The 21,416-nt window shown below is 59.2% G+C and overlaps 1 protein-coding gene across 1 annotated transcript; it reads right to left on the bottom strand.

The window, feature by feature from the left end:
- Positions 1 to 55: 55 nt before the first annotated feature.
- LOC310889387 (receptor-type tyrosine-protein phosphatase kappa-like) lies at positions 56 to 21,272 on the bottom strand. Its single transcript, XM_083816772.1, has 31 exons — positions 21,039 to 21,272; positions 15,729 to 15,941; positions 15,071 to 15,313; positions 14,454 to 14,690; positions 13,754 to 13,996; positions 13,263 to 13,505; positions 12,513 to 12,755; positions 11,777 to 12,067; positions 11,572 to 11,669; positions 9,989 to 10,181; positions 9,791 to 9,902; positions 9,399 to 9,645; positions 9,210 to 9,249; positions 8,531 to 8,633; positions 8,300 to 8,367; positions 7,926 to 8,068; positions 7,703 to 7,790; positions 7,439 to 7,512; positions 6,997 to 7,033; positions 6,147 to 6,244; positions 5,846 to 5,962; positions 4,775 to 4,932; positions 4,561 to 4,696; positions 3,665 to 3,814; positions 3,411 to 3,510; positions 2,997 to 3,076; positions 2,539 to 2,673; positions 1,992 to 2,117; positions 1,709 to 1,866; positions 1,326 to 1,461; positions 56 to 916 (listed from the first exon to the last, which is right to left on the bottom strand). The coding sequence occupies exons 1-31, from the start codon at positions 21,139 to 21,141 to the stop codon at positions 842 to 844; spliced, it is 4,488 nt and encodes a 1,495-aa protein (XP_083672898.1). The 5' UTR covers positions 21,142 to 21,272; the 3' UTR covers positions 56 to 841.
- Between the last annotated feature and the right edge of the window lie 144 nt (positions 21,273 to 21,416).

The following is a 21,416-nucleotide window of genomic DNA, read 5'->3' on the forward strand; positions in this document are numbered from 1 at the left end:
CCATGTCAGATCGAACCTGGAAGAAAAGTGAAGATCAGAGCTCATCACCACCATGGCCAGCACAGAGCCTTTATTGGTGAGACACGGAATAGAGTATGGAGTCAACCTTGGCTCTTGAGCATCAAAGGGAGAGGCAGTCTCTGTTGTGCAGCAGCCTCTCCTGGGCAGTAACCTGCAGGAACAACGTCCAGGGATCTGGGTTGGTGCTGCAATCTGGGACTGCCACGGTGGAGCCAGACAGGCTGGTGAGGGAGCCTCTCTGGAGCTGGTAGGGCTGTGGCACCTGGATCAACGTCAGGAAGACTGAGCTTCAGAAAGGGGGCTGTGGGGGGGTGTAAAGGACAAGGATAGCCTTCTGGGGTGGTGGATTGTCGCTCTCCTGGCTCTTCATAGCCTTGGGCATCATGCTTCTCCCAAAGCAGGACAGGTGGCCTGTGCTCCTCAGCCCTGTGGATCTCACAGTGTTTTGGGGCTCACCTGGCTGAACACGGTTGGGGTGTTGGTGGAGCTACCCTGAAGGGATAGGGGAGCCTGGGTGGGGCCGCTGGTTCTCTTCATCCCTAGCGTGGACGTGTCAAGTACTGGTGCCTTTCCTCTGACCTGCCTGCTTGGGCTGTGGTGCTAGGTAAATTCCTGCCCAAACTCTGGTTCCTGCTTCAAAGTCTGACCACAATTTGGAGATGGTCCAGCCTGTGCTGTGCAGCTGCAGAGAACACTTGGAGTGGCTCATCGGAAGAGTAAAGCATCTTGGGGCTGTGCACACCGTCCTCGTCTCCTCTGGTTTCCACTGTTTCCTCAAGAAAGCTGAAGTCCTGGCCAGAGATGGGCTGTGACCATGACTCTACTTGAAATTGCCGTAGGTTTCAAATGAGTTCAAGTAACTGAGGGCTAGTTCATAGCAGAGCCTGTACTGCTCCTGTGGACAGAAGGATGCGCATGAGTATGTGGTGCCCAAATGCCTGTCATGGAAGGCCAGCCTAGCTGCCAACAGCCCCCCGAGCAAGCCAGGCAGAGGTACAGCCCCCTCTCCTCCTCCCAGTCACAGCCCACCTTCCCCCAGTGAGGAATCACAAATGTAGGCTTCTGTGGATGAGGACTGGGCTGTAGCCAGCTGATCTTAGAAGAACCAGCACCACCAGGTGTCTGCTGCTCACTCCCATCCAGGGTGTGTATACCGTGATGGCCTCGAGGACCTCAATGGTCCATGTAGACCATGATGGTCCTTGAGGACCTGGATGGTGTGGTGGGTGCAGGACAGGCACCTAGGCACAGACCAGTTCTTGCTCTGGTGTTGCCGTCCCCATCTGAGTTTGGTCAGCACCTACCACGTCTTTAATCAGCTGTCTGCGGTGCCTCTTCAGCATCCTCACAGCCTGGGATACATCAACCAGCCCCTCGCTTTGGATCTGCTCACACAGGAAACTGGCAGCACAGAAGATCCCGCTCCGGCTGGCACCATCCCTGCAGGGGAGAGCAAGGGAAGTCACTTACCCTAGATTTCCTGCTGTCCCACTAGCCATGCAGGCCTGAGGCTCTCGGGATGGTCCTGCACCAAGGAGGCCTCCATGGGGAAGCCTTCCTTCCTGAACACAGCTGAACTCATGTCCACATGTCCACCCTTCACCTGAGCTGAGAAAGATGTGACTTGCTTTGAAGGATACAGCCTGCACTCTGTGCCATGACTGCTGCTCCAAAAGACATTGCTCACCAGCAAGTGACGAGGATGTGCCCATCCTGGCTCTGCCGCTGGTGCGTCTCCACCTTCCCCAGCAGGCTGATGATGGTGGCAGGGTGCGGGGGAAGACGCTGCTTCATGGGCCAGTCCTCCAGTTGCCAGAACCGGACTTCCACCGCAGCTTTCTTGGGCTAGTAGGGAAAAAAGACAGTGGGTCGGGCAGAGAAGAAGCCCACTGGCTTCACTGAGGAGAGGCAGGACAGCGTGGGCCTTGTTCAGCCTTGAACACAGGGCCGTCTCTGCGCAAAGAGCCTACCTGCTGCCTGTTGGTGAGGGCGAGTGTCCAGACTGTGAAACCAGCTCCAGGCTCCTCTGACAGCAGCTGGACGTGGAAACGGCCGTAGATGGCTTCGCCCTGGGTGGGCCAGACCTCCACGTACGTCTTGGGGGAGATATATGCATGGTCACACAATGCCCCAGCCGACCCACACACGGAGTTCAGCAGCTCGTGTGGGTGCACTTGGGCAAGCCCCTTGCCTACGCGTGGGTGCTCTGCCTGCTTTGTGCTTGGGACAAATCTGTGAGGTTGCAGCCAGAAAAATAACACCCCTGCAGAGATGATACCTCGTCAGGGGAAGCAAAACCAAAGGGCTGCCCCTGTTACTTCTTCCTGTGCCCATGGGGACGCCCCACCACTGTTATACCAGTTATACCACTGGGCTGGGACCGTTCTCAGGGCGCAGCCACGTGGAGCCCACAGGCTTGCAGCTGGTCCCCATGGCAAGCAGGACCCCGGCAAGGAGAGCTGCATGGGGGGGGCGATGGCAGAAAGCGTGCTGCTGGGAGAGGGGAGGGCAGCTGACCTTGTCCAGCTCCTGGAGCTGGTTCAGCACAACCACCGCTGTGCAGGTGTAATCCCAGACCAGAGCCCAGAAATCCACCAGCGTGCTGGAGAAGGGCAGCTGGGTGATGATCAGTCTGTCCTCCTTGGTGTACGTCTGCAAAACACACCGGTTGGGGTGTGCGTGTGGATTTAGAGGTCATGCAATCCACAGACACAGCAGTGCCTGCAATAACCACATTAGGCAGCCTCTATGATGCCGAGGGCTGGGCTGGGAGGCTCTGCAGACCCAGGGGCAGAGCCCGAGGAGATGCAGAGCACCCAGCAGGTGAAAGGCAGTGGATTTTTAGGCTGATCGTGGGAGCCATCTCCTGGCAGCAGGGCCCCAGCCGCTGCGAGACAGCCACTGTGAAGAAGTGGTGCCCGTGGAGCCTCTGCTGCCCCCAGCAGCTCCAAGCCCTGCTGAAGCTGGAGCCTTACATTGGCAAACACCGCGTTGATGTAGCCCGGCGAGCCGTCAGCATTCAGCGAGGACATCAGGATGGGCCGGCAGGAATCCGCTGCGGAGGCAAGGGGCAGAGAGAGAAGAGATGAGCCATCCTCTGCCCGCACAGAGGGGGATCTAGGTGGGGAAAGTCCTGAAGCAGCAGTAAATCCACCCTCCCGACTCAGTAGGCCACGGTGATGGTTGGACTTGATGACCCTGAAGGTCTTTTGCAGCCTAGATGATTCGATGGTACTAAGTATCGCCAACAAAAAGTGATGCTTGGTACCCTGGGCAGAACGCTCCATCCCCTGGTGGTAGCATGGTGCTGGGGAGGCAAGCAGCATCATCCCCCTTGCTGCTCTCAGGAGCTGGGTCTTGGAGAGAGGGGCTGCCCAGCCCTGCAGTACCTGGCAGGATCCCTGGTTTGCGGTTCTTGGGCTGGTTGCTGGGTTTCTCTGCTTCTCTGCATGGCAGGAGCTGGAACAACTCGGAGAAGTTCTGCACTGCCTGTAAGGGAAGATTCAGCTTAGCAAGTCCGGCCTCTCATCTCCCTTTCCACCCTCAGCCACCCCAGAGAAGTACTACCAACATCTCCAGACCGCAGCTGGGTGAGGGCTGTGGCAGCAGGCCCCAGACCCAGCGCGCCAGGTCTTGGTGGTACCTTGAACTCCTTCTCAAGGACGTTGCTCTGGCTCTGGGTCTCAGCTCCTTGGAGGCAGCGGATGTGGCTGGCGACGCTCTCCACTGGGACCCCAGTGCTGCCGCAGAGCAGGCCTTCGAGCAGCACCTCGTACAGGAAGGCATACTGCTCCTGCGTGGGGACACGGGTCAGTGCACCGTCTGGAGCAGCTCCACGGACAGCCCTGGGACTCCAGAACACAGGCACTGAGACTGCTCTGCACTGACATCGACCTGCACCTGGAATGTGCCAGCTCCATCCTTCGCCTCCCTGCTGGACACCTCTCAGTGCATGCAGCCCTGCTCTAAGGAGCAACCAGCAAATGCAAAAACCCAGACAGGAGCATCTTTCTGTGGTTTAATGCTTTCTCTCAGACACCAGACTCCTGCTCAGAGGAAGAAAGCTCAGAAAACTATTGCACTAGTCCTCCTGCAAGTAGCTGGATGGTCCTGCCCAACCTACAGGTTCCTCCATAAGGTCACAGCACTGAACAGATCGTGAGGACATAGTCCCTTGCCCAAGACATTGCTGCCCAGAAGATGCCAGGCAAACATCCCAAAAGCCTGAAGGACACATCCTGAAAGCCACAGATGCATGCTCCTTGCCTATAAGACAGCCCTTCCATGGCAGACTACTGGTGCATGTGAATGCTGCTGCTGCTGCCACTTCGGAGAGTCTCAGAGGAATGTGGCTCCTGCCTAGGTTTGGACACCGTGCTGAATACAAGAACACACAGTGTCCATCACCTGGCAGCTCCAGTGCCTGTGGCTGAACCATGCAGAGCGTGTCCACTGTGGCTTGGTTCACCACATCCCTGGGAAGGGTGGGAAGCACGTCTGCAGCCTGGCAGCGTGCAGGGAGCAGGCGACTCTCCTCACCTTGGTCTGCACCATGCTGACCCGCTGCTCCCGCAGCTTCTGCACACAGTGAAACACATCCACCTTCCCCTCGGCCTTCGCCATCTTCAGGAGGAAGTCCATGGCGATGAAGGTACCTGTCCGCCCGATCCCTGCGCTGAGGACACAGAAAAAGAGAGGTTGGTGCTGCCCTGGCCAGCTTTGCTCCAACACCCAAGCATTCCAGTCCCAGTACCTGCAGTGCACCAGCACAGGGCCAGCAGGGGCTTCTGACTCCCTGTTGTTCACTTTCTCCACTAGGTAGAGGAGCTGGGCAGGGTTTCTGGGCACCCCGTGGTCTGGCCACTGCTGGTAGTGAAATTGTTCCACCACTCGTGGGAGAGGACAGCCTGCCTGAAAAGAGGGAGACATGGCTGGGAGCAGGAGCCAGCCTGGAAAGTTGTGTGAAGCAACTGCATGTTGACAAACAGAGAGAAGGCACGGCAGGGTTGCACCAACACCCAGCCTCCCCCCAGCACCCCACCACAATGACTGCTTCACCAGAGCTCATCAGACAGCAAAGGGTATGCTGAAGACTTTGAGCAAATTCACCAAGCCACAAGATTTGCTTTATTCTCTGCTTCCCCCTGCTGAGAGCAGTGAACTCAGAGGAGTAAATGCAGTGTGTGTCCCAGAGAAAAAAAAAATTACAATGTGGAGTCTTTCCAGAGTCATTGAAAAGCCCCTGCTTCCCCAGATCAGACACTTCCTAAGGCTGATACTGCACTGATATGAATATAGTCACATTTGTACCAGCCCATCCTGATTTTTTTTTCCTGAGCATCACATTCACTTGGCCAGAGCTAATAAACTGTTATGTCCCCCATCAGGTGCTCTTGGAGCTTTAGCTTTCAGCTGGACTTTGTTCCAGGTAAGGCAAGAATATGTCCAGCTGCAACATCTCTATTTTGTATGTTTTCCCCTCCTTGCATCTTCTTTTCTTCCTGTTTATTATCTGAGGTATAACTTCAGCAGAAATACCCGTCTTGAGAAGTGTTCTCATGTAAGTTACCTTAAACCATAATCTCTCTGTTCAGGTTTAGGAGCTGCAAGGCACCATGGTGCTTCAATGGGGACTGTCTGCAGACTGCCCCAGGTGACAGGTACCTGTCTCATCATCCCAAAAAGCCTGGGGCTGGTGCCCTGGGACAGAGACCAGTGACAGCAAAGCTGACCTGCTACTGCTGGAGACCAGGCAGGGCTGACCACCAGCTGCTGAACCCCAGAAGCACCCTGCATCTCCATCACAGCTACATGCCAGTCTTACCTTCTGCAGGCAGAAGATGCGTGTGACAAGGCCCGTGGTGGTCCTAGTGTTGTTGAGCGTCACGGTGAAGTCCCCGTAGACTTGCTCCTGCTCTGGCCAGTACTGCTCACACTTGGTCTGTCAACAGCAGCGAGACTGCTGAGCACCAGGAAGCTCATTCGGGGAGCGTTACAAGCCAGCACTGGTGCGGAGCTGCTCCCTGCCCTCATCGAGGGCTGCACTGAGAGCAAAGCAAAGCAGGCAAGGAAACCTGGGCACTGGGGAGACCTGAGCTGTGCAGAGGTGGAGATGGTTTCTGTACCTTGTTCTGCTCCACTAAGCCCGTCAGCATCACAATGACCGAGGTCTTCTCCTGCCAGACCATCTGCCAGAAATCCACCACCGTCCCGGGCAAGGGGCCTAGAAGAGAAAGAGGAGAGCCTGGTGTCAGAGCCCAAGCCGTGGAGATGCTCCCAGGCTCCTGGGCTAGGGGTAGACTCGTGTTTCCCTCTGCTCAGGACTGACGCTGTGCAGCCTGGGCATTACAGGGTACTGGGCACCCCAGCTTCAGCTCCTCTGTTAGAAAGCGGGACAGGAAAGAGGGAGGGCAAGCAAGCCTGGGGTATGCCAGGGATTCACAGCTGCTGCAGGAGTTTCCCTACCCAGATCCCGAAGATGACCAAGAGTTCCTCCCACGTTTAGGGTCCTATTTCCTGAAGAGCATTTCAGCAGCTTTGCAAGGAGCCTGAGACCCCCTCACTGCATGCTGCATGGAGCAGACCGACCCGCTGCAGCTCTGTGCCGTTGGAAGGAGCCTGACGCTGAGGACAGCACTGTCAGACATTTGCAGGTTTGTCCCTGCCACGCCAGCCTCCAAAGGGGAACAAACCAGGCTTGTGGGGCCCGTGTCCTTAGCTTGGGCAGTGCAGGACCTGGCTCACAGCCTCCTCCTGTGGTCAGACTAAGACCACGCATGCCCTGCAGCAGCTGTGACCATCATAGACAACAAAAGCACAAGAGATAGAGGGCCCTGGACGGAGTCCTTAGCAGCTCCTGGGCAGCTGTCCCAGCTCCCCACACCCCAGGGGGTTCAGAGCACGGACTGCCATCTCCTGGGCATGAGCAGGGCCCTGTGCCAGCTCTGGGGAGTTTCCAGGGCTGGAAGCACTCACCTTGAGCTGCAATGAAGAAGCGTGGACTCCGGTAGCTCTGTGAGGGAGAGGTTCAAACAGATCCAATCACCCAGGTTAAACATTTAACAAGAAATACAAGAAACACAAGGTCCATCCCCACAGGTACCAGAGCCCTCAGCACAATATATCCCACAGCACCAGTCCTGGCCAGCATGGAGAGCAGGTGCCCAGGGGCTGCCTCTCCATCCCTGTCCCTTTCCCACTGTGAGCAGGTCACTTTTTATTGGGGATGGGGATGGTGCACAAACCCAGAGTGCTGCAGGCAGCTCAGAGGGGACCAGGGAGAGCAACATCCCCAGATCCGCCAGCATGTGAGGACAGCAAGTGCCAGTCCTTGGGGACACCCGTGTAAGCAGGGCTGCCCTCTAGAAAGCTGGCACCTCTCCTACCCTGCCCAGGGCAGCGATTCCTCGCTACCTACATCCACGTAGCTGGCGTTGATGTAGTCGTTCCCCGTGTCTGCAGAGGGTTGCAACACCACACGGCAGTGGTCATCTGGAAGAGAAGGGAGGTGGGAGTCAGTGGGCTGTCGCTTTGGGGCAGCAGTGAAATGACTGTTTCAGGAAGAAGGTGTAATTCAGGAAGACCCAGGGCTCCCTGCTCCTTTCTCAGCAGATTTCCAGGCCTCAGGACCTGCACTGCCCAGCCACCCCCAAATGCCTGTGCCAGCCCCCAGAGAGCTTACAGGGAATGATGCACTTGTAGCGGTTCTTGCCCTGGTTACATGGCTCCTTCCCAGCATCGCAGGGATGCAACAACGTGGAGGTCAGTTGCTGCGGAGGAGGAAGACGAGCTCCGGATTAGCCCAAGTTCTGGGGCTGGCTGAGGCTGCCTGCATCGCGTGCCCCACGGGGAGCCGGGACTGCACAGGCAGTGCAGCCAGATGGGAAAGCAAAGCTAAACCAGACCTGATACTCTGCCATCCGCCCGGCACCGTGACTGCTGGCTGATTCATCCTCTGTTCGCTCTGCCTCTATTTCTGCCCTCTTAAGCTTCTTCAGAGCCTCCAGCAGTTCCTCCACTGGGATCTGTGTGGTCAGCTTGTTCACACCTACGGGGACCACCAGGAGAGAAGGTGACCTGACAGCTGGGAGTGGGACCCCACCAAAGCCCAGGCTGTCCCTCCCCATCCAGGTCCCCCTATTTGGGGATGTGTTCCTTTCCCCATACCAGCCAATTCTGACCTCCCTTGGCCCTGTAAGGACCTCACAGTGACTGGAAGCACCCTGCCTGCACTTTTAATAGGCAGCCTGTGCAGATGGGGCCTCTGCTGATACTGCACCTCCTCGACATTTTCTCAGGGGGATAGTGCTGTTGCCTTCAGACGCTTTTGAACCATTGTGCTTTCGCCTGCAAAACACCAAGAGAGGCCCTTGGACACGCAGAAGATGGAGAGGAGAGGAGGTTGCCAGTGTGGCAGCCCTGCTTTATATCAGGGTTCACCCTGGCTTGCCCGAGGCCCTGAATGTCCCATGGCAGCACAGAGAGCAGAAGAGAAGAGGCACATACTAACCTGAAGAGCAGGAAGAGCAGCAGAATCCCCAGTGCCAGAACTACCATTGTCACCACAAGTGCCGTCAGCACAGACGTCTTCAGCAGAGGCGCCGGCTCCTGCCCTGCAAACAGCACAGCTCAGGATCAGGCCTCTGCAGAGACCAGACCCAGAGACCTCACAGGGTTGTGGGGAGAAAAGCAGCTTCCCTCATCACCCACCGCAGGCTCTGTGCTGTGGAAAAGTTAGGGTTGTGCGGGAGTGGGTGTTTGCTTGGTGTGAAGCCCTTCAGGATGGGCTCATAGCGTGTCAGCGTGCCTCTATGACTGTCCCCAGGCATGGCCAGAGCCAGGTGAATGGTTTGAGTTTTTTGGGGTTTGCACTTGTACTAGGGCAGCATTAGGACTGAGATGCAATATGAGATGATGACATGGAAGCTGTGCAGGCTCCAGCTGTGCCACGAGTGCCCAAGTGGCCTCAAGATCCAGGGAACATCCAAGAGGATGAAGGTAGCATCTGGCTATAGCATTACCCCAGGGTATGGGAAATGAGAGGTTTGCTGTGCCCCCACAGGGAGCTCCTGCACTCGCCAGCTCCTGTCCACAGCAAGTTGCCAGGCTGGGAAAAGGGAGAACGTGGGAGAGAGCTTCGGGCACAGGGCGCGGGGTGAGCCAGCCCCTCAGCAGAGGAGCCCACTTACCCACAGAGAAGCTGTAGCACACGCAGATGAACGTCTCCTCCTGTTGGGAGAAACAGGAAGGAGAGTTCAGATGGTGGCCACCCAGGCCACCAAACACCCCGGCCGTGACCGAGGACGCGGGGGACGCTGCCCTGCCCCGTCCCTGGCCGGCAGCGTCCCCAGGGAGCTGCAGCCTCCCGCCACGGCTACCTGCTGGGAGCGCCGCACGAGGCGGAGGAGGGCGGTGTAGTCCCAGCCCGGGCGCAGGGGAGCGTTGTGGAAGCCGTGCCCGTGGGTCCCGTCGCCCAGCACGAAGGCCGTGGGGGCGGTGAGGTTGAGCACGGCGGCCACGTAGGCGTCGGGCGGGCGGCTGGCATTGAAGGGCTGCAGCTCCCCCGAGCAGGCGCCTTCCAGCGCCGTGCCGTTGTGCGTCGCAGCCACGAGGAGCTGGTGCTTGCTGCAAGGCAGGGCTGTGAGACGGGGACGGGGACGGGGACGGGAATGGGGACGGGGATGGGGAAGGGAAGAGCTGGACGGAGGCAGCTGCAGGTGACAGCGCTGCTCGGGGCTGTGCAGAGCAGAGCAGCCGGGGCTGCACTCACCTGCCCGCCTCGGGGACCCAGGTGATGGGGCGGAGGGGAAGCACGGCCGTGCCTTGGGATGGGGAGATGTCGCGCACAAGGCGGGAGCTGACATCAGGGGGGTCCGGGGTCTCTGTGGAGGAAGACCCAGGGGACGAGCATCAGCAGGAGGCACGGCGAGGCAGGGCAGGAGCAGGGGCAGCGCACACAGACCCTTACCCGAGCTGTTGGTCTGAAACTCCTCCAGCAGTGCTGCCCCGGCCCCGGCAGCCGTCAGGCCCCGCACGGCCACCGTGTAGCTGGTGCCAGGGCCGTGCGCAGGCAGCGGCTGCTCCGTGACGGAGCTGCTCAGCATCAGCCGCTCGACCTGGAGGAAGCCGCCGTCCTGCGGGCCCCTGGTGGTGACGTTCAGCTGGGGACAGGACACGGAGCTGGAGGGGAACGTGCCCACCGCACAGCCAGCCAGAGCCCAGCAGCGCTGCGGTGCTCCCCACGTCTGCACCCATCGCAGTGCTGGGAAACTCCCGGAGGGACGCCAGCGGGAGCCTGGGCCCCACGCGTGGACCTCAACGCACACCAGAGGAGGAGAGGAGGGAATTTGGAGCCAGCACTCAAAACAAGAGCAATCTGCTGCACCAAAGATACCACCGCAGCAGCAGCAGCAGATGGAGCTGCTCAGAGCACACTTCTGCTCTCCAGGCTGGTTGGATTTCCAAGGTATCCTCAGTGAGGCATGAGTCACATCTAATCTCCACAGGGCTACAAGTTGGGTGCTGCACTGGCCCCCTTACTCCTGCCCCCAGCACTGCAAACCACAGCCTTTCCTGTTCCAGAAACCAGAAATAAGGCCCCAGGAAGCACAGGAAAGCCCGTGAGGCTGTGCTGCCAAACACGTCACAAAGTGCTGCGCACAGAGCCCCAGCATGTGCCAAACCACAGGCTGTGCAGTGCTGGGGAGGAAACCCCCAGGCACAGAGCACCCGCAACCCCTGCAGGCAGCAGGAGTGTACTGGGTTTATGTGGAAAGGTTTTGGTTGTGGAGGGCTGCAGGGGTGGCCTCTGTGAGAAGAATCCAGAAGCTGCCCCATGTCAGATAAGGGACAGTTTCAGCCAGCTCAAAAGGGACCTGCTGCTTCCCAGAGTTGAGCATGAGTGATTTTCTTGTGCCTCTAAGAGAGCAGAGAAAGGGAAAAAAACCTGCTGCACCACAGCAGCTGGGAAAGTGAGGAGTGAGAACCAGCTCTGCAGCCCCCCAGGTGAGTGCAGCAGGAGGCAGGAGGTGCTCCAGGCAGGCAGCAGCAGTTCCCCTGCAGCCTGTGGAGAGGCCCCTGGTGGAGCAGGCTGTCCCCCTGCAGCCCACGGGTCCCACACGGAGCAGATCTCCACGCTGCAGCCCGTGGAGGAGCCCCGGTGGAGCAGGTGGATGTGGCCTGGAGGAGGCTGCGGCCCATGGAGAGCCCCCGCAGGAGCAGGCCCCGGGCCGGAGCTGCAGCCCGTGGAGAGGAGCCCACGCAGGAGCAGGGGGTCTGGGGGGAGCTGCCGCCCGTGGGGGACCCGTGCTGGAGCAGTTTGCTCCTGGGGGATGGATGGACCCTGTGGTACGGAGCCGTGTGGGAGCAGATCTTGAAGAGCTGCTGCCTGTGGGCAGCCCCCGCAGGCTCAGTTCAGGAAGGACGGCATCCCGTGGGAGGGACCCCACGGGGAGCAGGGGCACAGAGGGACTGGGAAGGAGCGGCGGAGACGGAGACGAAGCCTCAGGGACTGACTGCAGCCCCCATTGCTGCTCCCCGCTCCCCTGGTACCTGGTATCCAAGGATCTCCCCTTTGCAGGAGGGCAGCGCCTGCCACCGCAGCGTCCCCGTGCTGGCATCCAGCCACAGCCGCTCCGGCTTCTCGGGCACTGGAAGCACAGCGAGATGGGGTAACGCATGGGGACACCCACCAGGGGCTGAGTTTTCTGGGAGGAAAGCAAAGGGTACCTTGACATTACAGGCAGGGGACACTTACCTGTTGCCTTTGTCTTCAGGAGCCGTGTGAACAGGATTGTGCCGGGGTCCACTGAGATGGTGACACTGTAGTCAGTGAAGGGCTGCAGGTGGTTGCAGGTAAACGTTCCATTTTGGGCATGCAGCATCTCCTCTCCTGTGACCTTCTCAGCCTTACAGGGAGGGGAGGAAGGCCCTGCCAGCCTGCACGTGGCCTGCATGCGCTGGCAGGCATCAGGCAGACTGCAGGTCCAGTTCAGTTTGATGCTGGTGGTGGAAACCTCCAAGGTCCCAGGCACAACCTGGAAGGCCTCTGTGAAGGAAGCATTGCACAAGAGTCACTGCCTTACCTTCCCTCCTCCTGGCACCCTTGCAAGGGTGCAGCGGTCTGACAGCCCTGCTCCCCCCCAGCTGCAGGGAGAGGAAGCCGGAGGTGACACTGCCCACACCAGGTCTCCAGCTGCAGAGCTGGAGGTGTCTGGATCACGGTGTGCTCGGAAGCTGGACGTGAGCTTTGCATCACTTCTCACTGCTTGAGGCAACTTCTATTGGGAGCAGACCCCTGGCTCCCTCCCCTTGCTCCCTGGCAGCGGGCGCAGCCCCTCGGGAGGGAAATGCTCCCGCAGGCGCTGGCCCTCTCGCCACAGAGCACACCTGCACCCGGCCGGGAACATCCGTGCGTGCCTCTGGAACAGGGCCAGCGCGACGGCAGGACACCGCCATCGGGCCCACCCTTCCCTCTCAAGTCCCTCACTCACCCACACACGTCAGGGTCTGCCACTGATCCAGAGGCTCCCAGTGGCCAGTGCTGCTCCTCACAAACCAGAACCTCTGAGGAGTTGGGGAGCCTTGGCTTGGGGTAGGTTGTACACAGGTGATCTTCGTGGGAGGAGGCCAGTACCCTTCAGGGCACCTCACCGTCACCACTTCACTGAGGATGTAGGATGCCCGTTCTGGGTCAAAGATTAATCTGGGGTCCCACTGGGGCTTCTGGCATTTTCCTGCACCAACAAGAAGGGAAGGTGCTAGCAGGGCAGAGGCTGGCCATGCAGGGCAAGGCAGGGGACGTGGCAGGAGATCCCTGTCCTGGCACACTACGGTGAGGGATGGAGCTGTGGGACACGATGTGGAGCACCTTCCTGCACCATGGCCCCAGGAAGGGGATGGGAGCAGGAAGGGCCCCACGCTGCTTCCCCAGCCCTCCCGAGAAGGCCCAGGAGGAGCAGGAGCTCCAGGGGCTCTGGGCGCCCTCGTCCCACATGCCGGGCGCTCCAACCTGGCCCCTGGGGGCAGCTCCAGCCGCTGTCCCCGGCCGGCTGCCGCAGCCCCTCCCTGCCGGGACCCTCGGGCACAGAGGCTGCCACCAGACCCCTCCCTGCCCAGGCACCCCTGGGGACCCCGGGCGAGCCCTGGGCAGGTGCAGGGGCTGCCTCCCACTGCTTTTGGGATCACCCCCTACATCCCCCGGCACACAGGGGCCCCAGGAGAGCTCCTGGCACCTCCCTTACCCACGCACTCCACCTTGGAGTGAATGTGGGTCCAGGCACCTCCTGTGCCCTTTCCCATCCAAACTTCTCTGTACACAGGTTTCCCAGTGCTGATGGACTGGACTTCTCTTGAACATTTGATGTGGGTGAAAGATGGCTCGAAACCCTTGGGGCAGCTCAGCATCACTTCTTCGTTCCTGCTGTACTCCTCCTGGTCTGGTGCCAGACGGAGCCTTGTGTCCCACGAGGGCTTTTGGCACATTTCTGGCAGAGGCAAAAGCAGGTGAGCAGCAGCTGGGGCTGGGGCTGCCCAGGGAGGGGTGGGTGAGGCTGGGCCACCGTTTGCTTGGGCAGTGGTCTCAGGCATCAAACCCAGGGAGACCGAGGGATGCGCTCAGGCATGGGGAGCATGGGCCAGGACACAGTGGGGATGTGGGAAATGCAGAGAGGCATGGAGGGGTAGGACTGGAGGACAGGGCTGCAGAGAAGGTAATTCCTGCCACCCCACGTACCAAGGCACAGCACAGGCTCCTCAATGTGGATCCAGGCACCTGTGCTGTTCTTCCCCAGCCATGTAGTTCTGTCTGCAAATCCAGAATATCCTAATGCCTGCACTCCCCCTGCACATCTGACGTGGGTGAAGGATGGCTTGAAACCCTCAGGGCAGCTCAGCATCACTTCTTCGTTCTCCATGTACACCTCCTGGTGTGGTGCTAGACGGAGTGCTGAGTCCCACAAGGGCCTTTGGCATGTTTCTGTCCAAGGCAAAAGTGCGTTTACTTGGGGTGTGGGTGATGAGGTGAGGCAGGGTTTAGTTGGGGTGTGGGTGATGAGGTGGGGCAGGGTACCGCCAGCTGTTGGCAACCACCAGCAATCCCTCCAGCCACCCAAGTGAGATGGAAGGCGAGCCGTCCAGCTGCCATGACGTGCCCCCCAGGAAGCCTTGTTGGGAGGGAGGGGGCTCCCCTTGTCACTTGCCCATGAAATCCCTTCTCCACCCTCCTTTCCATGCTCACTCTTTGCCCCCCACCACATCCCACGGCCGGCAGCTTCCCAGGACAATCCCCCCTGCAGCAGGAGACCCCTCCAGCCGCTCTTTGGACCTGACCCCAAGCCCAGCTCAGGCTGCCCTTCACCTCGCCGTGCCATGGCACCAGAGGAGCCGCCGAGCCACGGGGCTCCAGGCGAGGCACCTCCTGTCGCCACACTTACTGATGCACTTTATGGGGCGCGCAATGCGGACCCAGCGTCCCAAGTTGTTTCTCTGTGTCCAGGTACCCTTGTGTTCCCCTGTAGCCACAGCCTGAGCTCTCCATACACATTTAGCCTGCTGGAAGGGGAGCTGGGAACCCTCAGGACAGCTCAGCTTCACTTCTTCTTCCTCCTCATAGACGTCCTGCTCTGGTATCAGACGAAGGTCAGGGTCCCACTGGGGCCTCGAGCATTTCACTGTCAAAGGCAAATTTGTGTGAGAGCGGGGGACAAGGAGGCCAGAACCAAGGCCGTGAGGAAACTCGAGGGGTGCTGAGCACAGGACAGCAGCGTCTGCCTGGGCACAGTGGCGGGGGAGGGCGCTCCGAGGGGGGAGGACAGGGCAGAATTTGGCCTCCAGGCTACTGCCTCGTGCCCTGCGCCCTCCCCACGAGCCCTGAGCACTGCGGACATACGCGGGCTCGCGCCCTGCCCGCGGCGTGCTGCTCTCCTGGCCCCGCAGCCCCTCAGCATCTGGCAGGTCACCGCAGCGCCAAGCAAGGGCTGGGGCAGGCAGTGTCGTGGCTGGTTCGGGAGCGTGAGGGCAGAGAGGGGACGGGGAGAGCTGCCCCGCTTACCCACGCACGCTACGGGCTCCTCAATGCGGGTCCAGGTGCCTGTGCCGTTCCTCCCCCACCAGCCGACCCCAAAGACAGGTTTTCCAGAAGTTACTCCTAGGAATTCCCTCGCGCATTTGGCCTTGGTGAAGGAGGGCTTGACAGCTCCAGGGCAAGACAGCCTCAGTTCCTCATTCAGTGTGTAGTTGCCTTTCCTTGGGACAAGCGTGACCCTTTTGTCCCACAGGGGTTTCTGGCATGTTCCTGTTGGGGAGAATGCGTGACAGTCCTCCTTGGGGACGGGAGTGCTCGGGCAGGAGGGGGCCAAGGCTGGGCCGTGACGGACTGCGGGGTTGGTGGGGTCGGCCGTCAGCACGGCGAGGAGACGCTGCGGCCCCTGGGTGCGGGACAGGAGCCCAGCGGGGCTGTGAGGTGCTCAGAGCGAGCAGGGCTGAGGGCAGGATCTGGCCGCCGCCAGCGTCCCCGTGGCTCAGGCAGACAGGCCGCAGAGGCAGGACAGAGGCAAGGCCGGGGCCCGCTGGGGGCTTCTGTCCTGGCCCAGCTCGGAGGCTGCTCCCGGCCGGGGCCATCCCAGAGCCGAGGCCAAGACATCCCCGTGAGAAGCTCTGCTGATGGAGACGAGCCCGCAGCAGGGGAGAGCTGCTGCCCCCCGACTTACCTGTGCAGGTCAGGTGCATTTCCATGCGATGCCACGTTCCCTGCATGTCCTTCACCTCCCAAGCATATTGATAGGCTGTCAATGCACATCTGATCACAGCAAGAGGAGGATCTTCCGCAGTGAGGCAGCTCAGTGTCAGCTCCTCCTTGTCCCCATAAAACATCTTCTCTGGGACAAAGCGGAGGCTTGGGTCCCACCAGGGCTTGGGGCATCCTGCACAGAGAAGACGGAGAGCGCGTCAGTGGGATGGGAAGAGCCAAACGTGGGCAGGACTCCCAGTGCCTCCGTGCGCTGCGGCGCATGCTGCTGCTGCGGCCGCTGATGGACATCTCCAGGGGTTTCTGCCTCACCTCGCAGGGCACATCCCGGCAGAGGCAGGGGTAACGCTGCACAGCACGTGGGGCTGGCTCCTTCCACCAGTCTGGAGCTCCGGGAGCGCTCAGAGAGAGCAGGGAAAGGAGCACGGGGCTTCCGGCCCTGTAGGGATTCACGGCATCCCGTGAGCAGGGAGACACTCAGCGCACGTTGCTCTTCACACTGGGGCTGTGCAGACGGCCGCCCACAGGCCCCAAACACAGGAAAGGGGTCGGGTGAAGCTTCAGCGAGGCCAACACCGTGCAGAAGGGCAGCTGGCAGGCTTTGAACAGCAGGAGGTGAGATTCATGTTTTGGGAAGCTGTGCTGTGGAGCGGGAAGTGGCAGCACAGGGCAGCATGCAGCTCACAGCCGGGGTGTGCGGCCCAAGGGCCTTCCTTGGCTTTCCTCCGCAGCCTCCCTTGGGCTTTCGCTGCCCCCAGGATTTCCTCGAGCACGTGCTGGCAGCTCATTTCCATTAACACAACACCTTTTGTTTGAACAGAGCCTCATGCACAGCCGGGGTGTGCAGCCACAGGGAGCTCCTCCGCAGCCTCCATTGGGCTTTCGCTGCCCTCAGGATTTCACAGAATCACAGAATCATCTAGGTTGGAAGAGACCTCCAAGATCACCTAGTCCGACCTCTGACCTAACACTAACAAGTCCTCCACTAAACCATATCACTAAGGGCTACATCTAAACCTCTTTTAAAGACCTCCAGGGATGGTGACTCAACCACTTCCCCGGGCAGCCCATTCCAATGCCTAACAACTCTTTCAGTAAAGAAGTTCTTCCTAACATCCAACCTAAACCTCCCCTGGCACAAGTTTAGCCCATTCCCCTCGTCCTGTCACCAGGCACGTAGGAGAACAGACCAACCCCCACCTCTCTACAGCCTCCTTTAAGGTAACTGTAGAGAGCGATGAGGTCTCCCCTGAGCCTCCTCTTCTCCAGGCTGAACAAGCCCAGCTCCCTCAGCCGCTCCTCGTAAGACTTGTTCTCCAGACCCCTCACCAGCTTCGTTGCCCTTCTCTGGACTCTCTCGAGCACCTCCATGTCCTTCTTGTAGAGAGGGGCCCAAAACTGGACACAGTACTCGAGGTGCGGCCTCACCAGAGCCGAGTACAGGGGCACAATCACTTCCCTAGCCCTGCTGGCCACACTGCTTCTTATACAGGCCAGGATGCTGTTGGCCTTCTTGGCCACCTGAGCACACTGCTGGCTCATATTCAGCCGACTATCAACCAATACTCCCAGGTCCTTCTCGGCCAGGCAGCTTTCCAGCCACTCGTCTCCCAGCCTGTAGCGCTGCTTGGGGTTGTTGTGCCCCAGGTGCAGGACCCGGCACTTGGCCTTGCTGAACTTCATACAGTTGGCCTCAGCCCATCGCTCCAGCCTATCCAGATCCTCCTGCAGAGCCTTCCTGCCCTCGAGCAGATCGATACACGCACCTAACTTGGTGTCGTCTGCAAACTTACTGAGGGTGCACTCGATCCCCTCGTCCAGATCATCGGTAAAGATATTAAAGAGAACTGGCCCTAGTACTGAGCCCTGGGGGACTCCACTAGTGACCGGCCTCCAACTGGATTTAACTCCTTTCACCACGACTCTTCGGGCCTGGCTACCCCGGCAGTTTCTAACCCAACAAAGCGTACGCTAGTCCAAGCCAAGAGCAGCCAGTTTCTTGAGGAGAATGCTGTGGGAAACGGTGTCAAAAGCCTTACTGAAGTCAAGGTAGACCACATCCACAGCCTTTTCCTCATCCACTAAGCGCGTCACTTTGTCATAGAAGGAGATCAGGTTCGTCAAGCAGGACCTGTCTTTCATAAACCCATGCTGACTGGGCCTGATCGCCTGCTTGCCCTGCAAGTGCCGCGTGATGGCGCTCAAAATAATCTGCTGCATGAGCTTCCCTGGCACTGAGGTCAAACTAACAGGCCTATAGTTTCCCAGGTCTACCCTCCAGCCCTTCTTGTAGATGGGTGTCATGTTTGCTAGCCGCCAGTTGACTGGGACCTCCCCTGATAGCCAGGGCTGCTGATAAATGATGCAAAGCGGCTTGGCCAGCTCTTGAGCCAGTTCTCTCAGTACCCTCGGGTGGATCCCATCTGGCCCCATTGACTTGCATACATCTAAGTGCTGTAGCAGGTCGCCAACCATTTCCTCGTGGGTTGTGAGGGCCACGTTCTGCTCCCCGTCCCCTTCCTCCAGCTCAGGGTACCGGCTATCTAGAGAACAACTGGTCTTGCCGCTAAAGGCTGAGGCAAAGAAGGCATTAAACACCTCAGCCTTTTCCTCATCTCTCGCCACTAAATTTCCCCCCACATGCAGTAAGGGATGGAGATTCTCCTTAGTCCTCCTTTTTGTGTTAATGTACTTCTAAAAACATTTTCTGTTATCTTTAACAGCAGTAGCCAGATTGAGCTCCGGATGAGCTTTGGCCTTTCTAATTTTGCCCCTGCACATCCTTACAACATCCTTATAATCCTTCTGAGTGGCCCACCCTCTTTTCCAAAGATCATAAACCCTCTTTTTTTCCTTAAGCTCTAGCCACACCTCTCTGTTCAGCCAGGCTGGTCTTCTTCCATGCCGGCTCGTCTTCGGGCACGTGGGGACAGACTGCTCCTGAGCCATTAAGATTTCCTTCCTGAGGAGTGCCCAGCCTTCCTGGACTCCTCTGCCCTTCAGAACTGCCTCCCAAGGGACTCTGCCAACCAGTGTCCTGAACGGCTCAAAGGCTGCCCTCCAGAAGTCCAAGACAGCAGTTTTACTGGTCCCCCTCCTGACTGCGCCAAGAATAGAGAACTGTACCGTTTCGTGGTCAATCTGCCCAAGACAGCTCCCAACCACCACATCTCCCACCTGTCTTTCTCTGTTTGTGAGCAGAAGGTCTAGTGGGGCACCTCCCCTGGTAGGCTCTCTAACCAGCTGCATCAGGGAACTATCTTCCACACTCTCCAGAAACCTCCTAGACTGCTTCCTCTGAGCTGTATTGCATTTCCAGGATATGTCTGGGAAGTTGGAGTCCCCCACGAGGACAAGAGCTGCTGGCAGTTCAATTCCACTAACACAAGGACTTTCAGTTTGAACAGAGCCTCATTTTACCTAGTGCTGGGCATTTCTGCTACGGCTCCTGGGCGTCTGCTAATAAATCACAGTGCAGTGGCAGGCTGGGGTGACGGGAAGGGGCCAGGGCCAGCCTGCCAAACAGAGCCAGCCCTGCAGGAAAACATCCCCTGCAAGCTTCTCCGCCTCCTTCCTGGGCGCAACGGGACTGTAAGGGCACGAGGCTTTTGTCCAGGTGTTGAGGAAAGCTCTGAGAGAGCCGTGCAGAAAGACGGCCAGGGGACAATAGGACAAAGGGACAATGCAGCCTGCTCAGCGCACAGAGCAGCGCTGCGCCACACGCCCCGACCACATCCTCTGCCGGCAGCGTTGGCACCGCGCACGCAGCGCTGCCTCCTCCCCAGTGCTGGGACGCAGATTTGTCATCTTGTTTCCTCAGCGCGTCCCCAGAACCCTGCCCGCCACCCCCACTCCTTCGCTCCCAGGCGCATTGCCTTGCCTGCAGCTTTTCAGGTAGCGGTGCTCAGAGCTGGGGCACGGGTGAGGCTGGCCCGGAGGATTTGGCACGCGGGAGCCCTGCTGAACGGGGACAGCCCCATGCTGCCTGTGCCATGGCTTGAGGGGACTTTTTTTGGCATTCAGACAGGCACAGCAGTGTGCCGCAGCTCATCCACTCTCCCCTGGCATGTTCCCCTCTCCCTGATTGTACCCTGCATGTGCCCACATGCTGGCAGGCCTGCCCATGCCTCTGGGTGTGGCCAACAAGTGTTTGTGTTTCGATTCCTCTTTTTCACAAACACCAAGGTGCAAACTCAGCAATACCGTCTCCGCTGCAGGCAACCCCGGAGTTCTCCTAGGATGGACAGGTGACCGAGACGTGCAGAGTATACAGAGGGCTTGCCAGCCACTGTGTGCTCGCTGTATCCTGCAGCTGAGTCCTGGCCTTCATCTGCTCTTGTGCATCGTGCAAACAAGCTGGAGAGCCACGGCTGCACGCACTGGCCCAGCCGGACAGCTTTGGTGGAGGATCTGGGAAAGGGGCAGGGGGATGTCTTCTGCTGCAGGCTTTGCCCTTGGTTTTCCAGTGACGGCGTGCTGTGCTCACACTCCCTGTACCTACAGGGGCACAGTTCCCCTGGCCTATGCCATGCAGCACAGACCCTGCCATCCCCCAACTGGCTTGAGTTCAAATCAGCACCTGAAAAACCCAGTCCCATTTTTGGGCCCTGGTGACAGCCAGGGTCCTCGACTCGCGGGCTCCTCCAGCCTGTGCCAGCCCAGGGACATACATACAGCAGGTCCGTACAACGTGAGCACGTGCTAATTGAACGTTTGTTGCCACCCAGATGCAGCAAGGTTAGTTTAGAGACTCCAGGTCAGATGGATGCAGAACAAGGCAGGGTGATGGTCCCCAGACCTGGACTCAGGCCCCAGGCGGTGCTGCCCTGGATGGGTTCACCATCTCCTGGAAGCTCAGATAGCATCTGGCCCTCCAGACATGCAATTAAACGGCTCTGCTGAGATTAAAATGTCAGTCCCACTTCTCAGTTTTGCTGACGGATGCTGGAAATAGCAAAACAACCTCGATCCGCTCTTAGAAAGCAAGCCTTGCTGCGAGGTACCCCTGTGGGCTTCGCACTCCGTCGTTTCACCCCGTCCTGGGCTGCAGACCCTGCTGCTGTACAGGGGGAGCTGGGGGTTGCCTGGTGCTGGGGGGCCTCACCCCACCACTCCCCGATCGATGCCCTCATGTCTCGGTCCCTGGCACGGACATCGCCTCCAGCCTCTGACAGAGCTGCTGTGTGCTGCCGGCAGTGAAGGTACACGGCGAACGTGCAGCAAGGGAGCAGCAACACTTTCACTTGCAGGGAGAAGAGCGACCACCTCTTACCTGTCTCTTGGAGATTTTCTTTGTCACCGGTCACATCCTTTTCCATCTCTTCTGCTGCCAGCAGAGGCATGAGGGCCAGGAGAAGGCTCCATCTCAGGGCCATGCTCCCTTCTCTCCCCTGGCAGGACCAAGGGCTCGTCCCGCTGGCCGCCGCTCAGAGCGCCCGCCCGACTGCGAGATGTGCAAGCACCGAAAGGAAGCAGGCAGGCAGAGCAGCTGCATGCGGTACGAGAGGCTTCCTCATTGGAGAGGGAACCTCTGCGGGTGTCAGCACTGCTTTCGTTCTTCGGAGCACCGGGGCAGCTTCACACCCGTTTCACAACCTCGCAGCTCTCTGAGTTCTGGTCTGGGAGGCCGTTTTTGGGCTCTTCGATGGGA

This window comes from Anser anser, assembly GCF_964211835.1.
Source record: "Anser anser genome assembly, chromosome: Z".
NCBI lineage: Eukaryota > Metazoa > Chordata > Aves > Anseriformes > Anatidae > Anser > Anser anser.

What these genes read in the sequence shown, in the direction of transcription:
- LOC310889387 (XM_083816772.1), bottom strand. Translation starts at nt 21,141, where the DNA reads ATGGCCCTGAGATGGAGCCTTCTCCTGGCCCTCATGCCTCTGCTGGCA. An exon ending in CTGCTCTTCCTGCTCTTCAG is followed by an intron (nt 8,368 to 8,530) that starts GTTAGTATGTGC and finishes GGTGTTTTGCAG; the next exon opens with GCGAAAGCACAATGGTTCAA. An exon ending in TCCTTGAGAAGGAGTTCAAG is followed by an intron (nt 3,511 to 3,664) that starts GTACCACCAAGA and finishes CTTCCCTTACAG; the next exon opens with GCAGTGCAGAACTTCTCCGA.